Raw genomic sequence first — 22,773 nt, forward strand, 5'->3', positions numbered from 1 at the left:
TATTTCACGTATCTTTGAACCAATGAGTGGAGCTAACTCCGTCAACATTTTCTTCGAATGACATCTCCTGTGAAACAATTAGCAGGATTTTTTTTTTTATTTGCCCTGGATATTCGATAGGTGGTCGTCTTCCAAAATATTTCAAACGGTTCCTGTTGGTTGCACAAAGGGGCTGCCAGGGCAAGAAATAGAAAAGGTTTAAACGACATCTCATAAACCAATGCTCCGATTTTAAAATAATTAAATAGAAATATTTCGTTTGTCAAAAACATTTCATCCAAGGTATGTGGTCATTCTTCCCACTATACATATATTAGAAACTTTTAAATTCTTCTCGTCAGTAAATGCTTGCCAGATTTGAAAATAAATTCATTTAAATAATGTTTGGTTGATCAGCTACCAAGGATGTACATATCATTTTTATTCGTAAAAACATGCATGGGGTCACGTTCACCTATAGGAATACATTAGAAACTTAAAAGAAATCATAAACTGCTGGCCGGATTCTTAAATATTTTTACACAACCGATCCTTGGTTGACTCTCTACCAAGATTGTTCAAATTATATCGAATAGTCAAAACATGGCCGCAATGCTTTTCCTATATGTATGTAGTAGAAACTTTAAACAAAATCTTCTTGTCAGAAACGGGAATTCCGATTTTAAAATAATATCTCATAAATGATCCTTTGGCTGACCCTCAACCAATGTTTTTCAAATTAATCTGATTCGTCAAAAACATGGTTATAAGAGCTAAAACATAAAAAACAACTTTAAACGTCATCTTTGCCTAAATTTTAATACAATTTCACAGAAACATCCCTTTGAAAACTCTCTACCAAGATTACTTAAACTTATTTCGATTCGTCAAAAGACATGGCTGTCACTTTCCGTGGAATCTTAAAGATCTTTTTCAAAAATATTGGTTCAATTTTAAAAAATAATTTCACACAAATGTTCATTGGGTGACCGTATACATAGGTAGAAAGAAATGTTTGGTATATATTTATAGCACTGTTTATATGCAGATTCGACTTTAACTGACACAATGATGTCTATGGACAATCTTTTGAGTTTATTGATATTTCAAATTGATTGTTATGGAGTAACAATTTACATACATAAATTAAATGATAGTATTAGATTAGATAACTTTGATGCTTTGTTTTTAAATAAAAGAATGTAAATAAGTAAGTAACATCATACGATCGCATAAGATCAAATTTTGCAGTTTTAGCAATAGTTCTATGGGGTATCAAAGGCCAATCTCCAGATTATCTGGAAATACATTTTATAGCAGGAAGATGGTTAATCTCCTAACTAAAATGTTAATTATGATCAGAAAAGAAACATAAATAAGACTGACCTTGTCAAAATGGTACGGCACAAATGAATTTTCAGTAGACCTCTCTATTATATTCAGTCACATTATTTGTTTGGTAAAATGAATCAACCGCTAGTGGTTTGTACTAGTTTCACATATGAGTTCTATACAGCTTTGAACTGTGAAACTCTGGTGAACGATATAGTGTCTTTATGGTCCTCTTGTTTTTCGTAACCCTCGCCGCCCATACAATTCTTAATTGCCGTGTGGTTAGGTGTGTTTTAATTAATTCTGACCTATTGATACTGTAGCATCATTCAATGTACTTTGTGTATTCGAGTTCCACTTGAAGCGATTCGTAAGGCATATTCTTCTACTAGATTTCCGCATTCGTTACCGGCGAACAAATCTCTGTCTGTCCGCCGAAAAAATTCTAAGCCGAACACGAGCATCATGTGCATTACTAACGTTTCCATTATCACATATATATGGATATATATGGGGTACCAGTTCCCCTCCAGGAGCCACCCGACCGGGGTTCCCGAGACGACGGCCTTGTGGGACGGACGACGGGACAGGCGATTCCGGTTTAAAGTTTAAATTCCATATACTTAATGAAACTCGAGTCGTAGTTGCGAATATCAAAAATGTCCTCTCAAAAATTGAATCTTAAATAGAATGTTCGTCCATATAGTAACTAGGTCAAGTCTGATATACATCCACTTTGGACTTATCTTAGTCAAAACTGCAGAATGGACAGTCTGCCAGTCTGTTGGTCTGTTTATCCGTCTGTCGGTAGACCATTTAGTTTCCGAACAATAATTAGAGAACGCTTGGTTTCAAAAGGCTCAGACGTCATAGTATGTGATCAGTAGATGACCCCTAGTCATAGATAAAGATGAAAGTGGCCTTAAGACTGAAAACAGTTTCCGTTAAATAACTAAAGAATGCGTTAGCCTATATTTATCAAACTTGATAGGATGATTGAATGTGGTCAATAGATGAAGCCTTTTGTTTTGGGGGTCAGTAGATCATAGGTCAAGGTCACAGTGACCTGAAGACTGAAAACGGTTCCCGCTCAATAACTTAAGATTGTATTGGCCGTCAGTCGTCAAACTTGATAGAATGATTACATGTGGTCAGTCAACAAATGAAAAACAAATGAAGCCACTTGTTGCAGTTTCCGTAGGTCATAGGTCAGGATCACTCTAGACTGAAAACGGTTTATGTTAATTAATTAAATACAGATTTATTGAAAAATAAATATATTTATGCAAGTACGGGACGGTACGGGTTTTAATATTATTCAATTGCGGAGCACGAAAAGCTTACGCGCAAATTATCAAGAACTTCAAAATTGTCAATAGAAGAGGTTCTAGCACGTACAGTTCCGATGTTTTACTACAATTTGATGTCCAACACAATGTAATGTTATGCTGCAGACATCGCCGCAGTGTACAACACTGGACAATCGTATTTGTATGGTTTTAATTTTCTTTATTCGTACTCGGTCATTTTCGACCCAGTAATATAGTTTACTTGGTGCTAGAGATGTCTTTGCTGTTCATGGGAGATTCTAATAGAGCTCAATTTGTGGTGTATATTGATAAACTGCAAAGATATGATTTACTTAATGTTGATTCGGCAACTGACGTGAAGTTCTGTGGATTTAGTGGCGGTTGTTTAACAAACTCGAACCATGTCCTGTTCTTTCAAGATTGATTAGTGAAGCATGTTTATTTGTCAATTTATTCTAAGGCAACACACCCGCCACATCCCAGCGTACATATACAATGATTTTATTATTACTGTCATTATAGTCTGAGAAAAGCAAACATGGTGTTTAAGCAAGAACTTGGAATACTTAACGTACTGGAATTTGAAAGGAATGAAACATTCTATTTTTAAATGCTAATATTTTACAGATAGATGGTGTTCATTTCAACAACCTGGGATTTGAAAATTTTCCACAATGTGAGAGAAATGATTTTGAAGTGCATTGCAGATATGTAATTCGCACATGTACTGGAAGATACTGTATTCTAATTGGTGGCACATTTGTATCTATATTATCATATAACAGTAAGTATAGACATACATGTAGTAAGTATATTAGCCGTCATATATGATAGAACCAAACCTATATGGGGTCCATTTCAGTTAGATAAACAAGACTTCCTGCAGGCTTATGAACATGGCAGATCTTGTATATCACAAATTTTCTGTCCATTTGTGGTAAAAGACTTATATGTAGTTAAATGAACTAATAGAATTATAAAGTCTAAACACATTGTCTGTATTTGTTTATATAATTTAAATGTTCTTAAATGGTCTACTAGAATTATAAAATCTAGACACATTGTATTTGTTTATATTCTGTTCTATTATATAAATAATGGTTACAGACAAGTAATCTGCAGTCAAATACACCGCAAGTTGTCAAATGGGCAACAAAATATGATCGTTTTTGACAGCTGTCTACATTTATGTAATCAAATGGGCTGCATGGAGTCAAATGGGTTACTAAGTCTATGTTACTCAGATATTTTGTCCGTATTGATGTAGTCAAATGGACTACAGTGTAGTCAGATGGACTGGACTTCTTTGTATAGTCAAATGGACTATATGTAGTCATATGGACTACTTTATTTAGTCGATGGATTATTTTTTACTGTATGGCTAAACACAGGATGACTGCCATACACTTGTAAAATGTTACAAGAAGAGATTTTTGTAAATACATGTATTATCTCGTGGAAGCTGATCTTTACATGCTCTTTTAATAAGTATATATATAGTAAGTATATTAGCCTGTCATATATGATAGAACCATTTCAGTTAGATAAACAATACTTTCTGCAGGCTTATGAACATGGCAGATCTTGTATATCACAAATGTTCTGCCCGTTTGTAGTAAAAGACTAAATGTAAGTAACTGGACAAATAAAATTTTATAAAATCTAAACAGATTGTCTGTATCTGTTTATGCGTTTGTGGCCGATTAGTTTAAATGTAGTTAAATGGTCTACTAGAATTATAAAATCTAGACACATTGTCTTTATTTTCTTATAATCTGTTCCACTATATAAATAATGGTTACAGACAATTTGTAGTCAAATACACCGCAAGTTGTCAAATGGACAACAAAAATGATTGTACTTGACAGCTGTCTACATTTATGTAGTCAAATGGGCTGCATGGAGTCAAATGGGCTACTAAGTCTATGTTACTCAGATATTATGTCCGTATTGATGTAGTCAAATGGACTACAGTGTAGTCAGATGGACTACTTTGTATAGTCAGATGGACTTCTTCGTATAGTCAAATGGACTATATGTAGTCATATGGACTACTTTATTTAGTCGATGGATATTTTTACTGTAGGGTTTTAAAACACAGGATGACTGCCATACACTTGTAAAATGTTACAAGAAGAGATTGTTGTAAATACAGTATTTCTTGTGGAAGTTGATCTTTACATGCTCTCGTATATGGTTTTCTATTTCATATGCCACCAAGACAGCGAAGGCTGCTGCAGCTGGGGAAGCTGCTAAAACCGAACGAAGAACAAACCAAATTGAGCAGGTTTCAGAAGCTAACACATCCAATTTATCAGAAAAGACTTGAACACAATTATATCAAATGTTGTTCCTGCTGTCACGCAAGGTATTTTGTAGGTTTTAAAAGACTTGAAGGTACTACCGCCTGACTATTCAAAACCCAAAAACTTGGGAAAAGAACAGATACCTTTGGAATCCACACAAAGCACTTCAACATTGCTCCAACACCGACTTTGCCAGCTTCAGTTTTGAATCAAAATTCTGCCACATTTTTGCATCCACTTTTTCTTGGTATTGATGAAAAAATCAAAGCTAAGATTGTATCAGATCAGTTTGTGGTGTTAGATTCCATATAAAATAAAGGCGATTATCAATACCATTTAGTCGAAAATGGCAGTGGGGAACTCTCGTTCAAAAAAGTTTTAAATTGTCGACCAGTATAAAAACGCTGGATCAAAGGTTTAATACATTTCATATTTTTACAAGTGTTTACACAGACAGACACCCAACATCTGCTGCTACTTTAATGAAACATTGCGACACAGTTCGTAAACTTGCAAAGCAATCGGGGGATTCCGCTGCCATTTTTACGATAGACAATTTAGTGTCTTAAAAGAAGCAAGATTGGCTTTGATTTCATATGGGGAAATCGATACCCAGTTATACACGCAGGCACTGGTCATGGGGTTAATTAAACCAAAACAAAAACAGTCCTTTCTTGGCGCAAGATCCCACCAAAACAGACCGTGCTTTGATTTTAACAACGGGTCTAGTGCCAGAAAATCGTGCATCTTTCAGTACAGATGTCAAAAGTGCCCCAGTCCTCATGGACGAATTGTGTGTTTTTAAAAAGGTGCAATCAAATTTCAAGTCAAAGAACTGATAACGAAACCGTATGCAAGGTGCCTGCAGTCTTAAATAAGGCTACTTTTCATATTGTTAAACCAATTAATTCTGATAACCTACGATACTGGCTCCAAGGTACTACTTGAAATTAACTGAATATTTGATGAATGGCTTCACAAAGGGCTTTAAAATACCTTTTACAGGTATTCATTCTTATAAATTTCCTGGGAATTTCAAATCTGCGACTGAAAATTTAGAGGGCATAAAATCACTGTTGAAATTGATGCGGGTCGTGTTGCGGGTCCTTTGAATGAACCACCTTTTAGCAACTTTATGACCTCAACTCTGGGTTTAGTACCAAATCAGGAACCCAGTGAATTTCGTGGAATACATTATTTCTCATTTTCAGAAGGTCAACTGTTAAGGCTGGAATCCCATCAGAATTGTGTTTTGTTCAATATTAATGCAGTAGAACTTGTGAAAACTATTGGACCTGGTACGCTTCTGTCAAAATTTATGTCCAGAATGCATTTAAAATCATTCCAATTCAGTTGTAGGCTTGGTAAACATCTCAGGACCTAAGTATTATATGCCTGGTCAAAAGATTAGTTCTACAATGTTTGAAATATATCTTTTTATTTTAAGACACGCATTTTAAAAGCAATGCAAGGTTATCATAATTTAGTTCCTAAAACAGACACACGTTTGCCAGTTGCATAACTTAATACGGTCAATGGACGTAGTTTGCAATTCGCAATTTCTACGTGTACTGCTAACAGCCATTTATTTATTGACCTTTTATGTTTTCCTTCGAGTTGGAGAATTTACTTCTTCCTCTCCTGACTCGTATATTATAGTAGTAGAATATGTATATATAACATTCAATCGAACTAAATAGCTTTGACTTGGTTCTGAAAAGCTATAAATATAGTCGAGGCAAGACCCATAAACTGCATATTTCATGTTGTCACTATGAATTAGGTATGTGCCCTTTGCATGCATTGTACTCGTATTATACATTAAGTAACGCTCCACCAGGCCCACTATTTTCGTTTTTGATAATCATCCAGTGACAAGATATTTCTTTTGTACCAAGCTTCAAATGTCACTCACTCGGTTAGGTTATAGTAATGACTTTTACAAAGGTCATAGTTTCCGCATTGGTGCGGCATTGCAAAGAGGTTTATGGGGAGTTTCAGAAAATCGACCTTTTGGCAGGTGGTTTTCAAACGCTTATAAAAAAGTATATTCGCATTCCTATGGGAGAAAAATTAGATGTGGTCAAAGCTCCAATAATATAGGTACATCATGGTCACAAATGTGATGGGGTCAAGGGTCTCTCACCTTGTGATTATCATGTTAACAAGTATTCTTCAGTTATCCTCTTAAGACAAATATCAGTATTGGATTTTAGAAGTCATACACCTTTGTTAAATTTGGGGTGGATTATTTTTATCAAGTTAATATCTAGTTTTCTAATATTTGTAATTCTTATTGCTAATGGTACGTTGGGGTCATGGGTCTCTCGCACTAATGTTATCATGTTACATGTACACAAAGTTTATTAGTAGGCAGTTTTGCATGTTTTCATGAGTTACTGATATTTTGCTTGTGTGATGGTGCCAAGGGACGCTTACCTCTATTTTGTCATGTTAAATATACTTGTACCATTTTCTACAATTTCTGCATGTTTGAGGATGTAACACTTCAGCAAGTATTCTTCAGTTATCCTCTTAATACAAATATCAGTACTGGATTTTAGAAATCATACACCTTTGTTTGGGGTGGATTATTTTTATCAAGTTAATATCTAGTTTTCTTATGTTTTTAATTCTTATTGCTAATGGTGCGATGGGGTCATGGGTCTCTCGCACTAATGTTATCATTTTACATGTACATAAAGTTTATTAGTAGGCAATTTTTTTTTTTTTTTTTTTTTTTTTTTTTTATGAGTTTCTAATATTTTGCTTGTGTGATGGTGCCAAGGGATGCTTACCTCTATTTTGTAATGTTAAATATACCATTTTCTACAATTTCTGCAAGTTAGAGGGTGTAACACAACACATGTGTAAGCTGTTGATAAATAAATGATACACTCACTTTCTTCGGATGGGGTTATTGCTTATAACGTAATAAATGAAATCCATTTATTATGTTTTTGCAATATGTGGCATAAAGGTTAGATCCCCACCTTTGATGATGCATATCAACTGTTAATATTTGTCTTTTCTTGATAAAATTACTCACCTATCACATATTATGTACGATGCTGTAACAGAACCATTTATTGTTAATTGTGTTTTCAAATTCGTCATTTAGATATTAAATGACAGATTTCAATCAAAGATACATGTTGGGTTTTGATTTGATTTACTACATCATCAAGAGCTCATAAAGTGAGTGTAAGCTATATACCTTGGTTATATGGAACTAATGCTACGGAGCTTGCATAAATACAGATTTATTGAAAAATAAATATATTTATGCAAGTACGGGACGGTACGGGTTTTAATATTATTCAATTGCGGAGCACGAAAAGCTTACGCGCAAATTATCAAGAACTTCAAACCCTCCCTCCCATCCCTGGTATGTTCAGTATACCTATAGTTGTAGATAGTTCAACATGTGCCAGTCATTTTTTTTGTCTTGATAGATATGTCATTACAGTTTTATTGTAAAAATGATGTTCAACATATGGTAGTCATTTTTATAATAGATATTTCTCATACTTCTTAATTGTTAGCATGACATTCAACATACATTTATAAATGCTGTATTGATACTTCACATGTAAATATAATATAAATATATTGATATCATTACTTTTAACTATAAGGCTGACATTCAGCGTGCTATTATTATTATGCTAGTTATTGTGCCATTACTTTTTGACTATAAGACTGACATTCAACATAATATTATACTGATCATTTTTAATTAATGGATATGTATTTCAGTTTTTTCCTAGATGTAAGACTATCATTCGTTGCTTATTGGCATAAAGGTTAGATCCCCACCTTTGATGATGCATATCAACTGTTAATATTTGTCTTTTCTTGATAAAATTACTCACCTATCACATATTATGTATGATGCTGTAACAGAACCATTTATTGTTAATTGTGTTTTCAAATTCGTCATTTAGATATTAAATGACAGATTTCAATCAAAGATACGTGTTGGGTTTTGATTTGATTTACTACATCATCAAACAGAGCTCATAAAGTGAGTGTAAGATATACACCTTGGTTATATGGAACTAATGCTACGGAGCTTGAATAAAGAACTTTTTGGCTATCAATCTTCTTGCCTGAAGTCAATCTTCTTGCCTGAAGTCAGTAGATGACTCCAAATGTTAGATCATTTGGGCAAAGGTCAAATCCGACAGGCCATCACGGAGGGCATAGGTGTTTTCAAACAGTTCTTGTTTGATATAATCATTCACTGAAAAAGAAACACGGGAAACGTGTTGCCACGCATCGCTTCAAATTAACAAATGAGCGAAAATCTGTTTAAGGTTTAGGAGTATATCACCAAAACACAGAAATTTTTGATAAACGAACAACATCGTTACCAATGTTTTACCTGACCAGTACATGTTCTGCCGTACTGTCCCGTACTTAAAATATTCTGAAAAAGTTGTCCCCCTTTGAAAATGAATGCCATTTGTAAAGAAATAAAAATAAACAATTGCTGAAAACTGTGTTCCACCTATTTATGTGAAGTTTCAACACTCGCACGCTATTGCAAATGCATCAAAACAAACATGTGTAACAGTTCTTTGAAAATGGTGAGTTTTTAAAGGCGCTTGACTGTCCAGAAGTGGGGCCCCTTTAGGCAGTCCTTTTCCGGAATTCAATGTTTATATCAGTATACTGACACTTGTTTTGTAGTTTTTGTAATGATAGCGTGTATATTACTCTACAAAACAAGTGTCAGTATACTGGTATAAGCATTGAATTCCGGAAAAGGACTGCCTAAAGGGGCCACACTTCCGGACAGTCAAACACCTTTAAAAACTCACCATTTTCAAGGAACTGTTACACATGTTCATTTTGATGCATTTGCAATAGCGTGCGAGTGTTGAAATTTCACATAAATAGGTGGAACACAGTTTTCAGCAATTGTTTATTTTCATTTTTTTACAAATGGCATTCATTTTCAAAGGGGGACAACTTTTTCAGAATATTTTAAGTACGGGACAGTATGGCAGAACATGTAATGGTCAGGTAAAATATTTGTAATGATGTTGTTCGTTTACAAAATATTTCTGTGTTTTGGTGATATACTCCTAAACCTTAAAAAGAGTACCGTTGATGGATTTTGTAGTTAAACGACGCACAACACACATGAATAAAGATGTTTGCAGCTACTAATAAACTTTGATAATGTGGCACTTGAGTCCAATAAGTCCAGGGGTGTTCCAAGATAATCTGTCATAGATCTATTGTAAAGCAAATATTGGATTTACCTGTATTGGAAAATAAACAGTGTTGATTGTATTGAGGTCAACTGCCACATTATCAAAGTTTATTAGTATATAGTAGGCGAAAAACAGATGGATCCGTTAATATCTCATGTCTAGAACTGAACGTTAAACTTAAAGACTTATTGTTATTCAAAACCGTTATGTATCAGGTTCTGGCAAGTGGTGGCACTTAAATGCTTCCGTAAATATTTGTTATGTTATCAGTTCTAAATTAAACTTTACTTCCTTAGCAGATTAAAGCACAAAATGCAGTTAAGACTGTTATTTAATTTCAGTATAATTAAGTTTCATTAATGCATTTCACATACAAAGAGCAACATGGAATGTGACGTCACTACCGTCTAGACAGCTATTTTAAAAAAAAATGGGAACTTTCGCTTTCGCTTTCAGTTTTAAGTTTTAAATTTCTGGAGTATGATTCATAGAAGAGAAGCAACTGTTTTAATTATTTATTTGTCTTTATCAGTGGTTTCAGCCGACTTTTTAACTGCTGGTGTATTTGCAGCAGTTTCTGCCTGGTTAAATAACAAAGGATACACGAGTTCAGAATATTGTACTGACAGATGGATATCAACAAATTATACAGGTAAAACTCAAACATATTCTATTGCAAGGTGAATACTTGGGACAGTATCCACTTATGCCCTCAGATAGTGTGTATATTTTATCAAAGACCAGATACTGTTGACATGCATTACTGGAGATGTATGCAAGATAACACGGTGATTTCTACATATATATTCCAAACAAGCCTTAAAAAACGATGCTCTGGCTTCATGTCGGTCAAGCATGAGAAAGACATGCCTAATTACTTATAGGCAAGATCATTGGTACCAGACCAGACAGAAAATGCTATCGTACATGTTACATTATACTCCTATGCACACTGTGATAAACATGGCCGTAAACTTGAAAATATACTAGCCTATTTTAATTTTTCACATTTTTCACTTAAAGACCTACAACAACGTAGTGACATAATTTTTTCTGCCACACGAACTTTGTGATCATTCTGATAATACTGTTATATTACAGATATACTACAAGATGACAGGTGGACAATTTAGGCCCTCCTTGAATTAATATGTTTTCACAACTTCATCTACAAACTTATTCAGTCAAACTCTTTTCGGTATAGTTTAAAAACATAGATAAATAACTATCTTACACTGTAGAAACAAAGTGTGATCTAAACACAACTTATACATCAAGTACAGTGCATCATGCTACATTCTTTCAAATAATGTTTAGACATTAAAACATTGTCTTGGCCTAATATATGTAACTGTCAGTTTGCAGCTAGATACGTGTATTTTTCATTTTTTTGTCATACAAATCATGTATAATCACGGTCATGGAAATACAAAAGAATAAGTTATTCTGTGGCGCGTCTTTAAAAACCCACCACAACCTAGAGACCTACTTTTCTTTCTCACATGAACTTTGTGAAAATCACTATATTGCATGCTGACAAGGACAATTTAGGCCCTCCCTGAATTAATGTGTTTTCAAAACTTCATCTACAAACTTCAGTCAATCTCTTTTCAGTATAGGTTTACAAACATAGATAGATAGATAATAGATAACTATCTTACCCTGTAGAAACAAAGTTTAATCTAAACTCAGCTTAATATAACAAATATTGTGCATAATGCTACATTCATTCAATAAAATGTTTAGACATTAAATATAAATACAAATACATGGCATTTATATAGCGCAAAAATTATAAAATATTCTATTGCGCTTTACAATTACATAACACACATTTAACATATATACATACAAAATATGAACAGGATTCTAGAACTTAGATTTAAAGATTTGGACATATATAAATACTATTTTACACCACTTCTGAATATTTTGTATTTTAACAAGACTACACTCATTGTTCATAAAACTGCCTAAATAAATGTGTTTTCAGTTTTGATCTAAAGCTGGCTTCAGTCTGAATGTTTTTCAGATAGCTAGGCAGATCGTTCCACCATTTGGGACCAACGACTGCCATAGATCTGTCTGCTAGTTTTGTTCGCCGTCTAGGGATGTTAAAGTTAGTGTCACTTTGTGAGCGAAGTCTGTATCGTTGTCGAGTAGGTACAAAAATTTCCCTCAGATATACTGGAGCTGTACCATTGATGACACGGAAGACTATTACTAAAACTTTGAACATGACTCTAGCCTTAACTGGAAGCCAGTGTAATTCTTTCAGAAGTTCGGTACTTGGTTTTTCATAGGAAGCATTCTTGACTACTCTAGCGGCATGATTTTGGACTCGCTGTAGTTTATTGATTTGGTAGGCTGGAATTTCTGTAAATAAACTGTCGCAGAAGTCAATGTGAGAATGAACCAATCCATGCACTAATGATTCAGTTGACTTCTGTGTGAGATGTTTCCGTATAGCCCTAAGGTTTCGTAACTGTACATGAGCTATCTGACACTTTTTCTGAATGTGATGGTCAAAGTTGAGTGTATTGGTCATAGTTACACCTAGGTCTCTGACGTGATCGACGCATTTTACGTCACACCCACCAACGTTTACACTTGTGATGTCCAATGTCGCTAACTGTTGTCTTGTTCCATACATAATAATTTCAGTTTTAGACTGATTCATTTTCAGTTTGAAGGTTGTCATCCATTTTATGATTTCATTTAGACAACTGTCGAGTTGTTGAAGAAAAGTTGTCTCATTTTGAGAATTTCCCGCTTGAATTTTTAACGCAATCTTGTGGTCGTCCGCGTATCCATAGAGATCAGCTGGATATTTCTGCACCACTCGGTTAAGAGCCGATATATACAGGGTAAAGATCACAGGTCCGGCACAAGAACCCTGCGGGACACCAAACCTTAGTGGCTCCGTGTCAGATGCTGACTGTTCGACTAAAACTTTCATTGTTCTGTTCGTGAGATAAGATTCTATCTATTTCAAGGGAGTGCTATGTATACCAAAGTCATCTTGAAGGATTTGAATCAGTATCGGGATATCGATGGTACCGAACGCTGCACTCAAGTCGATCATGACCACGGTTGTTATTTGATTTTCATCTATGGTTTCCAAAAGATCATTATACATTTTGACCATTGCTGTTTCAACCCAATGATATGTTCTATAGGCACTTTGGTAAGCTGGGAGGAGATTGTTAGCTTCAATATGCTTGTTGATTTGATTTAGTGCAGCTTTTTCAAGAATTTTGGAGAGGAATGTTAAATCTGACACTGGGCGATAGTTTTTCAGTTCAAGTGGGAGACCTTTCTTCTTCAACAAAGGTTTTATCACAGCACTTTTCCATTCATCAGGGAACACACCAGATAGCAGTGATCGATTTACAATTTCTGTCACAACGGGAACAAGTTGTGAAAAATGCTCCTTTAATTTCTTAGTTGGTATCACATCAAGTTCACAAGTTGTAGATTTTGATGCATATACAAGTTTCAAAATATCGTTTTCGGAAAGTGGTTTGAACGCAGTAAATGTATTCATAGTCACACGTGGATTTGAGTAGGAAGAATTACCATTGGGTGTTTCAGTTGATATGTTGTCAAGATCATTTCTCAACTTGATTATTTTATCAGCAAAGTATCGTAGAAAGTCATTTGCCAAAGATACTGCACTTGTGTGTAATGGGAGCGGATTGTCTTTCGACCTTCCCAGTAAATCGGATGTTACGGCATACAGCTTTTTGATGTTTCCTTCTGCTTCTCCAATCTTGTTCTGGTAATACTCATCCTTGGCCTTAGAAAGCTCAGCGCTATATACATTTCTTACACCACTATACACTTTCTTTGAAAGGTCAGATTTGTCATTCATAAAGATTTTTTCTATTGATCGTTTGTATTGTTTCAGCTGTTTTAGGTATCCAGAGTACCAAGGAACTGTCGGTCTACAGAGAATAGTTCTTTCCTTAAGAGGGGCATGTTTCTGAACAATGTCGGACGTGATTCTAGTGAACTCAGACACAAGATCATTGACATTGGAAGTGTTCATTACAATTTCATTTAATTGACCGAATTCTGATTGTAATATGTCACTTGATACAGATTTCCAATTGCGAGATTTGATTTCTTTCCTGATCAAGGGAGGGCGACACTGTTCAATGTTACAACTTACAAAGCAGTGGTCAGAGATGTAATAGTCTGGCAAAGGTTCTGAGACATTCACACGTTTGTCTTCTAGCTTTGTGATCATCAGGTCAAGAATATGACCACCAGAATGAGTAGGAGCATTGACATGTTGAACCAGTCCAAAAGATCTCAAACACTGCTGAAATTGTTTTGTGTAGCAGTCTGACTTATTATCCATGTGGATGTTAAAGTCACCTAACAGCACCAGAGACTCGGATCTTGACGTTATTTGTTCGAGAAACTCAGTGAATTCTGTCATAAACATAGCCTGAGTTACTGGGTGTCTCTCCGAATATGGCGGTCTATATATACCAAAGATGTAGAGGAGGAATGTTTGACTACGTACTTTCCATTCAGCACATTCAAAAGACTGAAAGGTTTCTGCTGGTCATCTTGACACTTTGAGATTATTTCTGTATAACAGGGCAAGTCCTCCACCTTTACGGTCGGGTCTCGGGACATCAAAGCAGTAACCATCTTGAGACAATTCCCCCCTGACAACGTCATCACCATCCGGCTGTAGCCAAGTTTCTGTGATCACACAGAGGTCTATACACTCCTCTAATATGTGCTGGAGAAGGTCAGCAGACTTTCCCCGCACAGACCGTATGTTCACAGTTGAAAGTTTCAGTTGTTTCATTCTTTGGGCATTCAATAAAAATGAATGATCTAGTTTAATTTGGATCAAATTTGAACGTTCCAGTTGTTTCTTTCTGTGTGCATTTGATATAAATGTATGATTTAGTTTAATTTGGGTCGAATTTGTCAAGTAAATATCAGCTTTAGATTTTATCCTCGGGCGACCAGCTCGTTTACCTCTGTATTTCAAAAGATTATACTTTTTCAACATAGCTATTGTTTCTTTATTCGGTATTGTATACCTCCTAGGCACATCTCTATAATCCAGTAATTGGTCTCTACTGTATTGTCTACCTGTACACGGATTAGCCATAATTTCGAGTGAGATGTTGTTCACCAAAACTGACTGAAATTATTGAAACGTTACCCCAATATTTGTCAAATTAAACACATTGTTTTGGCCTAATATATGTCGCCCGTCAGTTTGTTAGATGATACTTGTATTTTCTCGTTTTTATCATGCAAATCATGTATAATTACCATATCATGGAAATACAAAAGAATACAGGTATTCTATGATGCGTCTTAAAGACCCACCACGTCCTAGCTAGTGACCTACTGTTTTCGCCCACTGAAACTTCATAAAAATCATTCTTATAATACAGGTGATATACAGCTATACTGCAAGTTTTCAGGTGGACAATTTAGGCCCTTCCTGAATAAACGCGTTTTCACAACTTCATCTGCAAACTTATTCAGTCAATCTCTTTTCAGCATAGTTTTAAAAATATAGATGAATAACTGTCTTACACTTTAGAAACAAAATGCGATTGAAATTTAACTAAAATACACTGATTTATGTACATATTGCTACATTAGTTCAATAAAATTTTAAGACATTAAACACATTGTCTTGGCCTTATATATGTCACTGGCAATTTGTAACTAGATACTTGCTATTTTTTATTTTCTTCATGAATGCCAACCGGTGTTTAGACTTACAAAGTCTGTTGAGATCAAGTAATTTGTAATAATGTTAATCTCTTTCTTCATACTGACACTGGTATTTTCTCAGAAAACCATTTTCTCTATAGGCTCATTAAAATCACTGCTGGCATGGCCGTCTATCAAGTTTATTCAAAATGTTTTAACTTGACCCCTTTTAGGGACTGCCAGAGCCAAATTTAGAAAAAAACAACAACTTTAAATGAGTTCTTCTCATGTACCTCTGGATGAATCTTCATGAGAGTCAGAAAGAAGAGATATTGTAAATTTTTCCAGAAATTGCTATTAAAGAGGATTTTATGATAGAGATATTTGTTTAGAAGGATACCAATGTAATGGGTGTTTCAACTACATGTGTGTATCAATTTATCCAACTGAAACAAATGTGTAACAGTACCACTGTGATTTCTCATTCACAACCATTACTATGTCAACTCTCATCCATCATTTCGAATTTTTCAACAACGTAAATGAAAACATACAGTACGCGGAGTGTCTCTGATATATACGGAATCCTGTTCGTGCCACTTTAATTCTCGCCTCACCAACACGAGACAATGCGATAATTATCGCATTGTCGCCTTGTCTGAAAACATACATGCGAGATGTAACAATCCTCGCGAGGTTTTTGAGTCGATAATTATCGTCTTAATTTTCGCATTTCTTTCTTAATTCTCGCATCGGGAAATTGAAATTCCTCTTAAGTAATGATACATAGTTGCGAGAATTAGTAAAACCTCGCTTTGTCCCATTGTCGCAATGTCGCTTAGGATTAAATTTCTGGACAATTGATCGATATAATTCTTCCTGGGTATTGTGTATCAATACACCGAAACAAATTTCTATCGACAGTCTCTGCTGATGCAATTTCCCTTTTTCAACGGTGAAGAATTTTATCCACAGTGCTATAGTAAGAAATGATCCCTATCACCGGGCGACAATACGACAATGCGAGGTTTTCACAACTTTTTATCATTGTTTAAGCGGAATTTCAATTTCCCGATGCGAGAATTAAGAAAGACATGCGAAAATTAAGACGATAATTATCGACTCAAAAACCTCGCGAGGATCGTGAAATCTCGCATGTATATATGTTTTTGGACAGGGCGACAACGCGATAATTATCGCATTGTCGCGTGTTGGTGAGGCGACATTTAATGTGGCACAAACGGGATAACGTAGATATAAGATACATTGTGCAAATGTGATTGGTGCACGATCGGAGATCAACTGTTCAATATGCATCGTACCCATTTGCCGAACTGTGCAGTTTAAGGGTTAAGGGTGGGCGGCATTTCTATATCTCTATTGATACCTTTAAGTAATACTTGGATTGTTATTTCATAGGCCTTCTATTTTAAATTGTTCTTTTCCAGTCAAGGGTAACCTTTTCACTCAGAATGCTGGTAGTTTACGATTGTATACTAACACAAAAATAATGGGACTAACCTACACATTTTAGTCGAAAAACAATTTCTCTCAAAAACTAATAAAAAGTGAGTTCTCTGAAAGTGATTAGTGGAACAAACTTATTGACATTAGATATTCTTATAAATAGTCAAAACTATTGTGCAGATGTTAGTAAACCGTTCCAACGCTTTTGAGATAATGAAGAAAATTAACATTTTTCTTGCATCTTTACCAATATCGAACTTTTTCAGTGTCATATATGCATTCTGTGCCAAACGTGGTGGAAATGAATATGTTGAAAAAATTTCACCCAAACTGTGTGGGCGAGCTTTGAATTATCAAAGTGTATTTCGGTCTATACTGAAATGATGTAGCTTTAGTTGTTCATCTATTTCAGACCTGAAATTGACACTCGAAGCCAAACTGTATGGGCAGCACCTGGTCATTGAACCTCTTGTGAAATATCTGAAAGCCCATGGAAAAGATAACCCAAGAAAAACGCTAGTCTTGTCTTTCCACGGAGGGACAGGGACAGGAAAGAACTATGCTAGTAAAATTGTAGCAGAGAAAATGTTTGTAAAAGGAATGAAAAGCAAGTACGTTCATTTGATCTCAGCTGTAAAAGAGTTTCCGCATCAATACAAGACAGATTCTTACAAGGTATGCACAAGTTACACGTGTTCATTTGAGAGACATATTAAAAAATCTTAGTTGTGTGAACTACACAAATTGTCGATGATATCACCAATATGTTGAAATTTAAGGCCCTTCCAAAACATAACCATGTTGATGCATTGTATTAGCAATTTTTTGTTTCTAATTAGTGTTTTCAAACACCTGTTAGTTTATTACCTGACAAAATACTGGTAAAATGATGAAGGTATTTGATATTATAGTAACGGAAGTCACTGATAACCTGGCTACTGAGATTGTGAACTAAAAAAAAACCAACCCTTTTTACTATCTGCGTCTATTCTGTGAATTATGATCAGATCATTGTGTCACCATACCATTTGCTTTCGGCAAAGCCTTAAGGAAAACTAATACTCTAGTCATTTCTCAGGTCTGCATTTTAAGGTTTACTAAACTGCTAGCAGGATCTTAACTATCATTGTAACTTTGTAACAAAACGAGTTTCATTATAGGACAAGTTAAAGGATTTCATAGAAACGCGTGTAAAAGAGTGTCCACGATCATTGTTCATAATTGATGAGATGGATAAGATGCCACCAGGAATTATTGATACCCTCAAACCCTATCTGGATTTTTATGACAGCCTTGATGGTGTGGACTACAGGAAAGCTACGTTCTTCTTTTTAAGGTATTTGCCTAGAAGACTTCAGTTACTCTGACATGGCGATTTGTTTAAAGAGGATAAGTTTCTATATAATGCTACTTGGCATGCAAATAAACATTCCTAGAAGAGCGAGTTAATGTAATTCTAGTGTATCTAGAAGCTCAGAATACCAGTCCTTGAGTTATGATATTGACAGAACGGCAGAACATATTTTCTCAACAACCACACTAGTATCATAACTATACCAGTATTATACTCGTAACAATACTAGTATAAATTATTTGAAATATGCAATAGCTACTTGTGATTAGAATGTCGTACTTACCAGCCATAGTCACACGGCTAATTGGTTTTGGCCATTAGGCTGACTAGCTCGCTGTTCATTCAATATTTTATCAGTTTCTTACCATTTGTAACTTATAAATATTGTACATAATATAATGTTGCAGATATATTTTAAGAAAGTGGATGAAAAACATTTCAGTAACACAGCGGCAAAAGATATAGCAGAGAAAGCAATAACAACTTGGAAGAATGGTTTGGAAAGGGAATCTATCAAACTAAAGGAAATGGAAGAGATTATAAGACTTCCTGCACTTAACGAAAAAAGTGAGTTTCTGTTTTATATGTATCATGTATGAAATATAAAAATGTAAACATTAGTTTTGTCTAAGGCGTTTAAGAATTGCATATTTATGCATTATTGTAAATATGTTTTCATAGAATAGCAATATTTAGGTTTTAGATCTTTTTTGTCTTTAAGAAAATATTAGGGTTGGCCCGGAAGTAATGTCACTTAATACATATGGCATCTATTCATCATTGTATTTTTCATTCCGTCCCGTATTACAGTAGGACTTTTCTTTAAGAATAACGAAAAAGACCGACTGAGCTGTTGAATCCCATGGACCCCTTTTTGAACGTGCTTTCTTAGCGAGCAATTGCAAATGCGTTGTCAGTCTGAGAACTAACTATTGCATTTGTAAGCTAGCAGTTCATAAGACAATTTAACAAAGAAAGATTTATTTTATTGTTTTGTATTGAATTACATAAAATTTGCGTAAATATAAGTACATGCTAAATGCAATCAGTAATTGTGAATAGAGGTCCAATGTTATTAGCACTAAACCCGCCACTGGGAAACGACACATGTGTATCAGACAGGACAGACAGAACATCACGTTACGTGGTAATCGCAATTTACTATTCTAACGTGTAAATGCCATAATTTATTCACAATTAACGATTGCATTTAGCATGTATTTACATTTTACGCACACTTTATGTAATTCAGTACAACCATCCTTTGTTAACTTTTCTTATGAACTGCTAGCTTGCAAATATATAACGTTACAACTGAAAACGGTTCAGCTATCGTAATGTTTTGTGGTGACTTTACTTGTACATTGGAATGGTATCATACTAGTAACTCTAACGCAGTACAGTGACCCGAATAGAGACCAAATTGTTTTAAAGTTCCCCGTAAGATACTGAAATCGGCTTAAACAAGAACAAATCGGCAATAAAAGGTTCTTGCACTTGTGCTATGCAGTCGTAAGTAAGAATTAATAACTCTAAGGCCATGACTATCATAAATTTGGTCGAACTTGTACTGTTTTTTATTTACAAAAATCGATGGAAAAAGTGGAATTAAGCATGACTTGAGCTATTTATCTTCGTATAAAGCGTTCAATACCTTTTTAGGGCTCCAGGTACAGACTCGGAGTAAATTGTCGGGAGCATATAAATAGCGTGGTCACAGAATGTGCGCATGCGATGTTTCCAAAGTAAAAGAAAAACTCACTTACTTTGCCAAATATCCGCCTTAGGGTGATGACTTGTCAACAAAATCCGCCATATTTACCCGATAGACACACTTTTCTCACTTAAACCACCGAAAGACACCATTTACGTCCTATCCCATGTATATTGCATGTTGTTCTTAAATATCATCATCCTTTCTCTTTGTCTCTCACATGCCACATAAGTACACTCTATTTCTTTCTTCTCGACAGGTGGTCTTTGGCATAGCGAGTTAATTGTGAATGATTTGATCACAGCATACCTACCATTTCTTCCACTTGAGCGAGGTCATATCAAACAATGTATTAGGGACGGCCTTATTCGAGGAGGATATTACAAGTTGGAGAAAGAAATATCAGAAATCAAAGTTCAGGAGATAGCAGACGAACTTCGGTATTATCCTGAAGGCCTCGGTGTGTTCTCAACTACAGGTTGTAAACGCGTGTATCAGAAAATAGGCTTCATTATGGAAGAAGAGCTATAGACAGGCAGTTGTAATAATTATTTATGCCAGACTGGTAAAAAGATGTACTAAATAGGTGTTCAAACTGTCCGTAATATGTCAATTTTATGGTACATTGTATTCTATAAAAGGACTGAATTCTCATTTCTTATTATATTGAATCAAGAATCAACTGACAAGATTTATTTTGATGTTTTTGTTATTTTTGACATAACTGAAGTTTTTTTGCTGTGCTTTGATTCATGTTATGGAGATATAATTGATTAGTCATGTTTGAAATTTTGTTCAAGAATTGATATATACCAAGGAGTGATTTGTCTTGGAGTTCAGATGCGAAGGAATTGTATCACCGGGGCGCAACACTCATGATATAGTTATATGCAAAGTAACTACAAACCAGTTTTTATTCAAGAGTTAATTACTGTTTGAGATAAACATTGTATTTGTTTTCGATTCTAACACGTAATCAAGGATTATTTACACCCTTGACGATATAAAACGATTATTTGCCTGCCGTAAAGTTGTTTGACGCTGTGGCGTTACAATTGTGACTTACAAACATGCATGTGCTGCATAATGAAACAGTTTTTCAGTCTTCTTTGTTTGATAGGGAAATAAATCGTGTTGCGTCAGAATAATTTTCATACTAATCTAGTGGTATATAGTGGTATATAGTAGATGTAACTGGGTAGTAGATCTAAAAGCACAAAATCTTCATTTTGACTGTCACTGGATCACATTTGCAGGAACATTCGTAACTCATATATCATCATCAATCATATCATGATAACTACTGTGTTACCACATGTGTACAGTCACGATACATAAGGTTTGATATAGCTCAAAAGTGCTGGAACTACATTGAGAAAGTTATGAGAAGCACTATAAATATAAACATAATGATAAAATATTTAAACAAGAGCACAGTTTGATGTTCTCCCCGGAATAAACGTCGAGGCAAATAATCTTTCAAATTACAAATATCTCTTGACTGGGTTTAAAGTTGTAACAATATAATTTTAGGTCATATTGCGACTTTCCAGGTTCGGGCGGTAGAGACCCCACCAAGAACCTAAGTTCCGTTATACCCCAGTCACTTATACGGCGCGGATAGCTACGTCTAGCTACGGACAGAAACGTAGTAATCCGTATCGAACCGTACCTCAGAGTAGTCATTCGTATTAATCCGTACCAAAACGTGGTCAAAACGTATTCAAAACTTATTCCAAACTTGCAAGTTTCTCCAACTTTTGAACATGCACAAAAGTTTGAGCGAATCGTAGCCATTTGAGCGTGACTTTAGGCCAACTTGGCTGAAACTTATCCATCCGTAGTTAAACGTACTTAAACGTAGTTATCCGTGCTGTTACGTACCTCGCCGTAGCTGAACGTAGTTATCCGAGGCTGCTCGTACTTAAGCTACAGTCACACATACGGATATGTCCGTGCGTTGAGGTACAGTGCGGATGGGAATGGTCTGTGGGGGATTGGACACGGATAAGTACGGAGCAGTAAGTCTTAGTACGGGAAAATTGGTGAGAAACGGGGAACAAATAGATACAGGACGCGAAGAAGTACGGAAAGGTACGCTCAAACTTTTGTGCATGTTCAAAAGTTGGAGAAACTTGCAAGTTGGGAGTACGTCTTGAATACTTTTTGACCAAGTGTCAATACAGATTGATACGGATTACTACTTTGAGGTACGGCACAGGTACGGATCGATACGGATAACTACGTTTCTATCCGTGGCTAAACGTAGCTATCCGCGCCGTATGTGTGACTGGGGTATTAAGCATAGTTCAACGTAGTTTACCGTAGACCCGTCCGTGCGCTGGGCAAGTTGAAAGGCGCAGTAAAACGTAATTCAACGTAGTAC

The 22,773-nt window shown here is 35.3% G+C and overlaps 1 protein-coding gene and 1 long non-coding RNA gene across 3 annotated transcripts in view; both read left to right on the forward strand.

The window, feature by feature from the left end:
• The window catches only part of LOC123556984 (torsin-1A-like), a 37,121-nt gene extending 15,586 nt beyond the window's left edge, over nucleotides 1–21,535 (forward strand). The window contains exons 1-5 of one of the 2 annotated variants that reach the window (XM_045348137.2): nucleotides 10,274–10,804; nucleotides 17,732–17,994; nucleotides 18,480–18,655; nucleotides 19,116–19,240; nucleotides 20,647–21,535. In XM_045348137.2, coding sequence (XP_045204072.2) covers nucleotides 10,633–10,804; nucleotides 17,732–17,994; nucleotides 18,480–18,655; nucleotides 19,116–19,240; nucleotides 20,647–20,918 — 1,008 coding nt within the window. In that variant the 5' untranslated portion in view covers nucleotides 10,274–10,632 and the 3' untranslated portion in view covers nucleotides 20,919–21,535. Of the gene's footprint in view, nucleotides 1–10,273; nucleotides 10,805–17,731; nucleotides 17,995–18,479; nucleotides 18,656–19,115; nucleotides 19,241–20,646 lie in introns of those variants that run through there. The other variant, XM_053543291.1, reaches the window with a different exon arrangement.
• LOC123556983 (uncharacterized) lies at nucleotides 2,566–8,900 on the forward strand. The gene is made up of 2 exons (XR_006687544.2): nucleotides 2,566–3,405; nucleotides 4,843–8,900. It is a non-coding gene; the product is annotated as an uncharacterized LOC123556983 (long non-coding RNA).
• Nucleotides 21,536–22,773: the final 1,238 nt, after the last annotated feature.

The sequence above is a fragment of the Mercenaria mercenaria genome, chromosome 5 (genome assembly GCF_021730395.1).
Source record: "Mercenaria mercenaria strain notata chromosome 5, MADL_Memer_1, whole genome shotgun sequence".
In the NCBI taxonomy this organism is placed as follows: domain Eukaryota; kingdom Metazoa; phylum Mollusca; class Bivalvia; order Venerida; family Veneridae; genus Mercenaria; species Mercenaria mercenaria.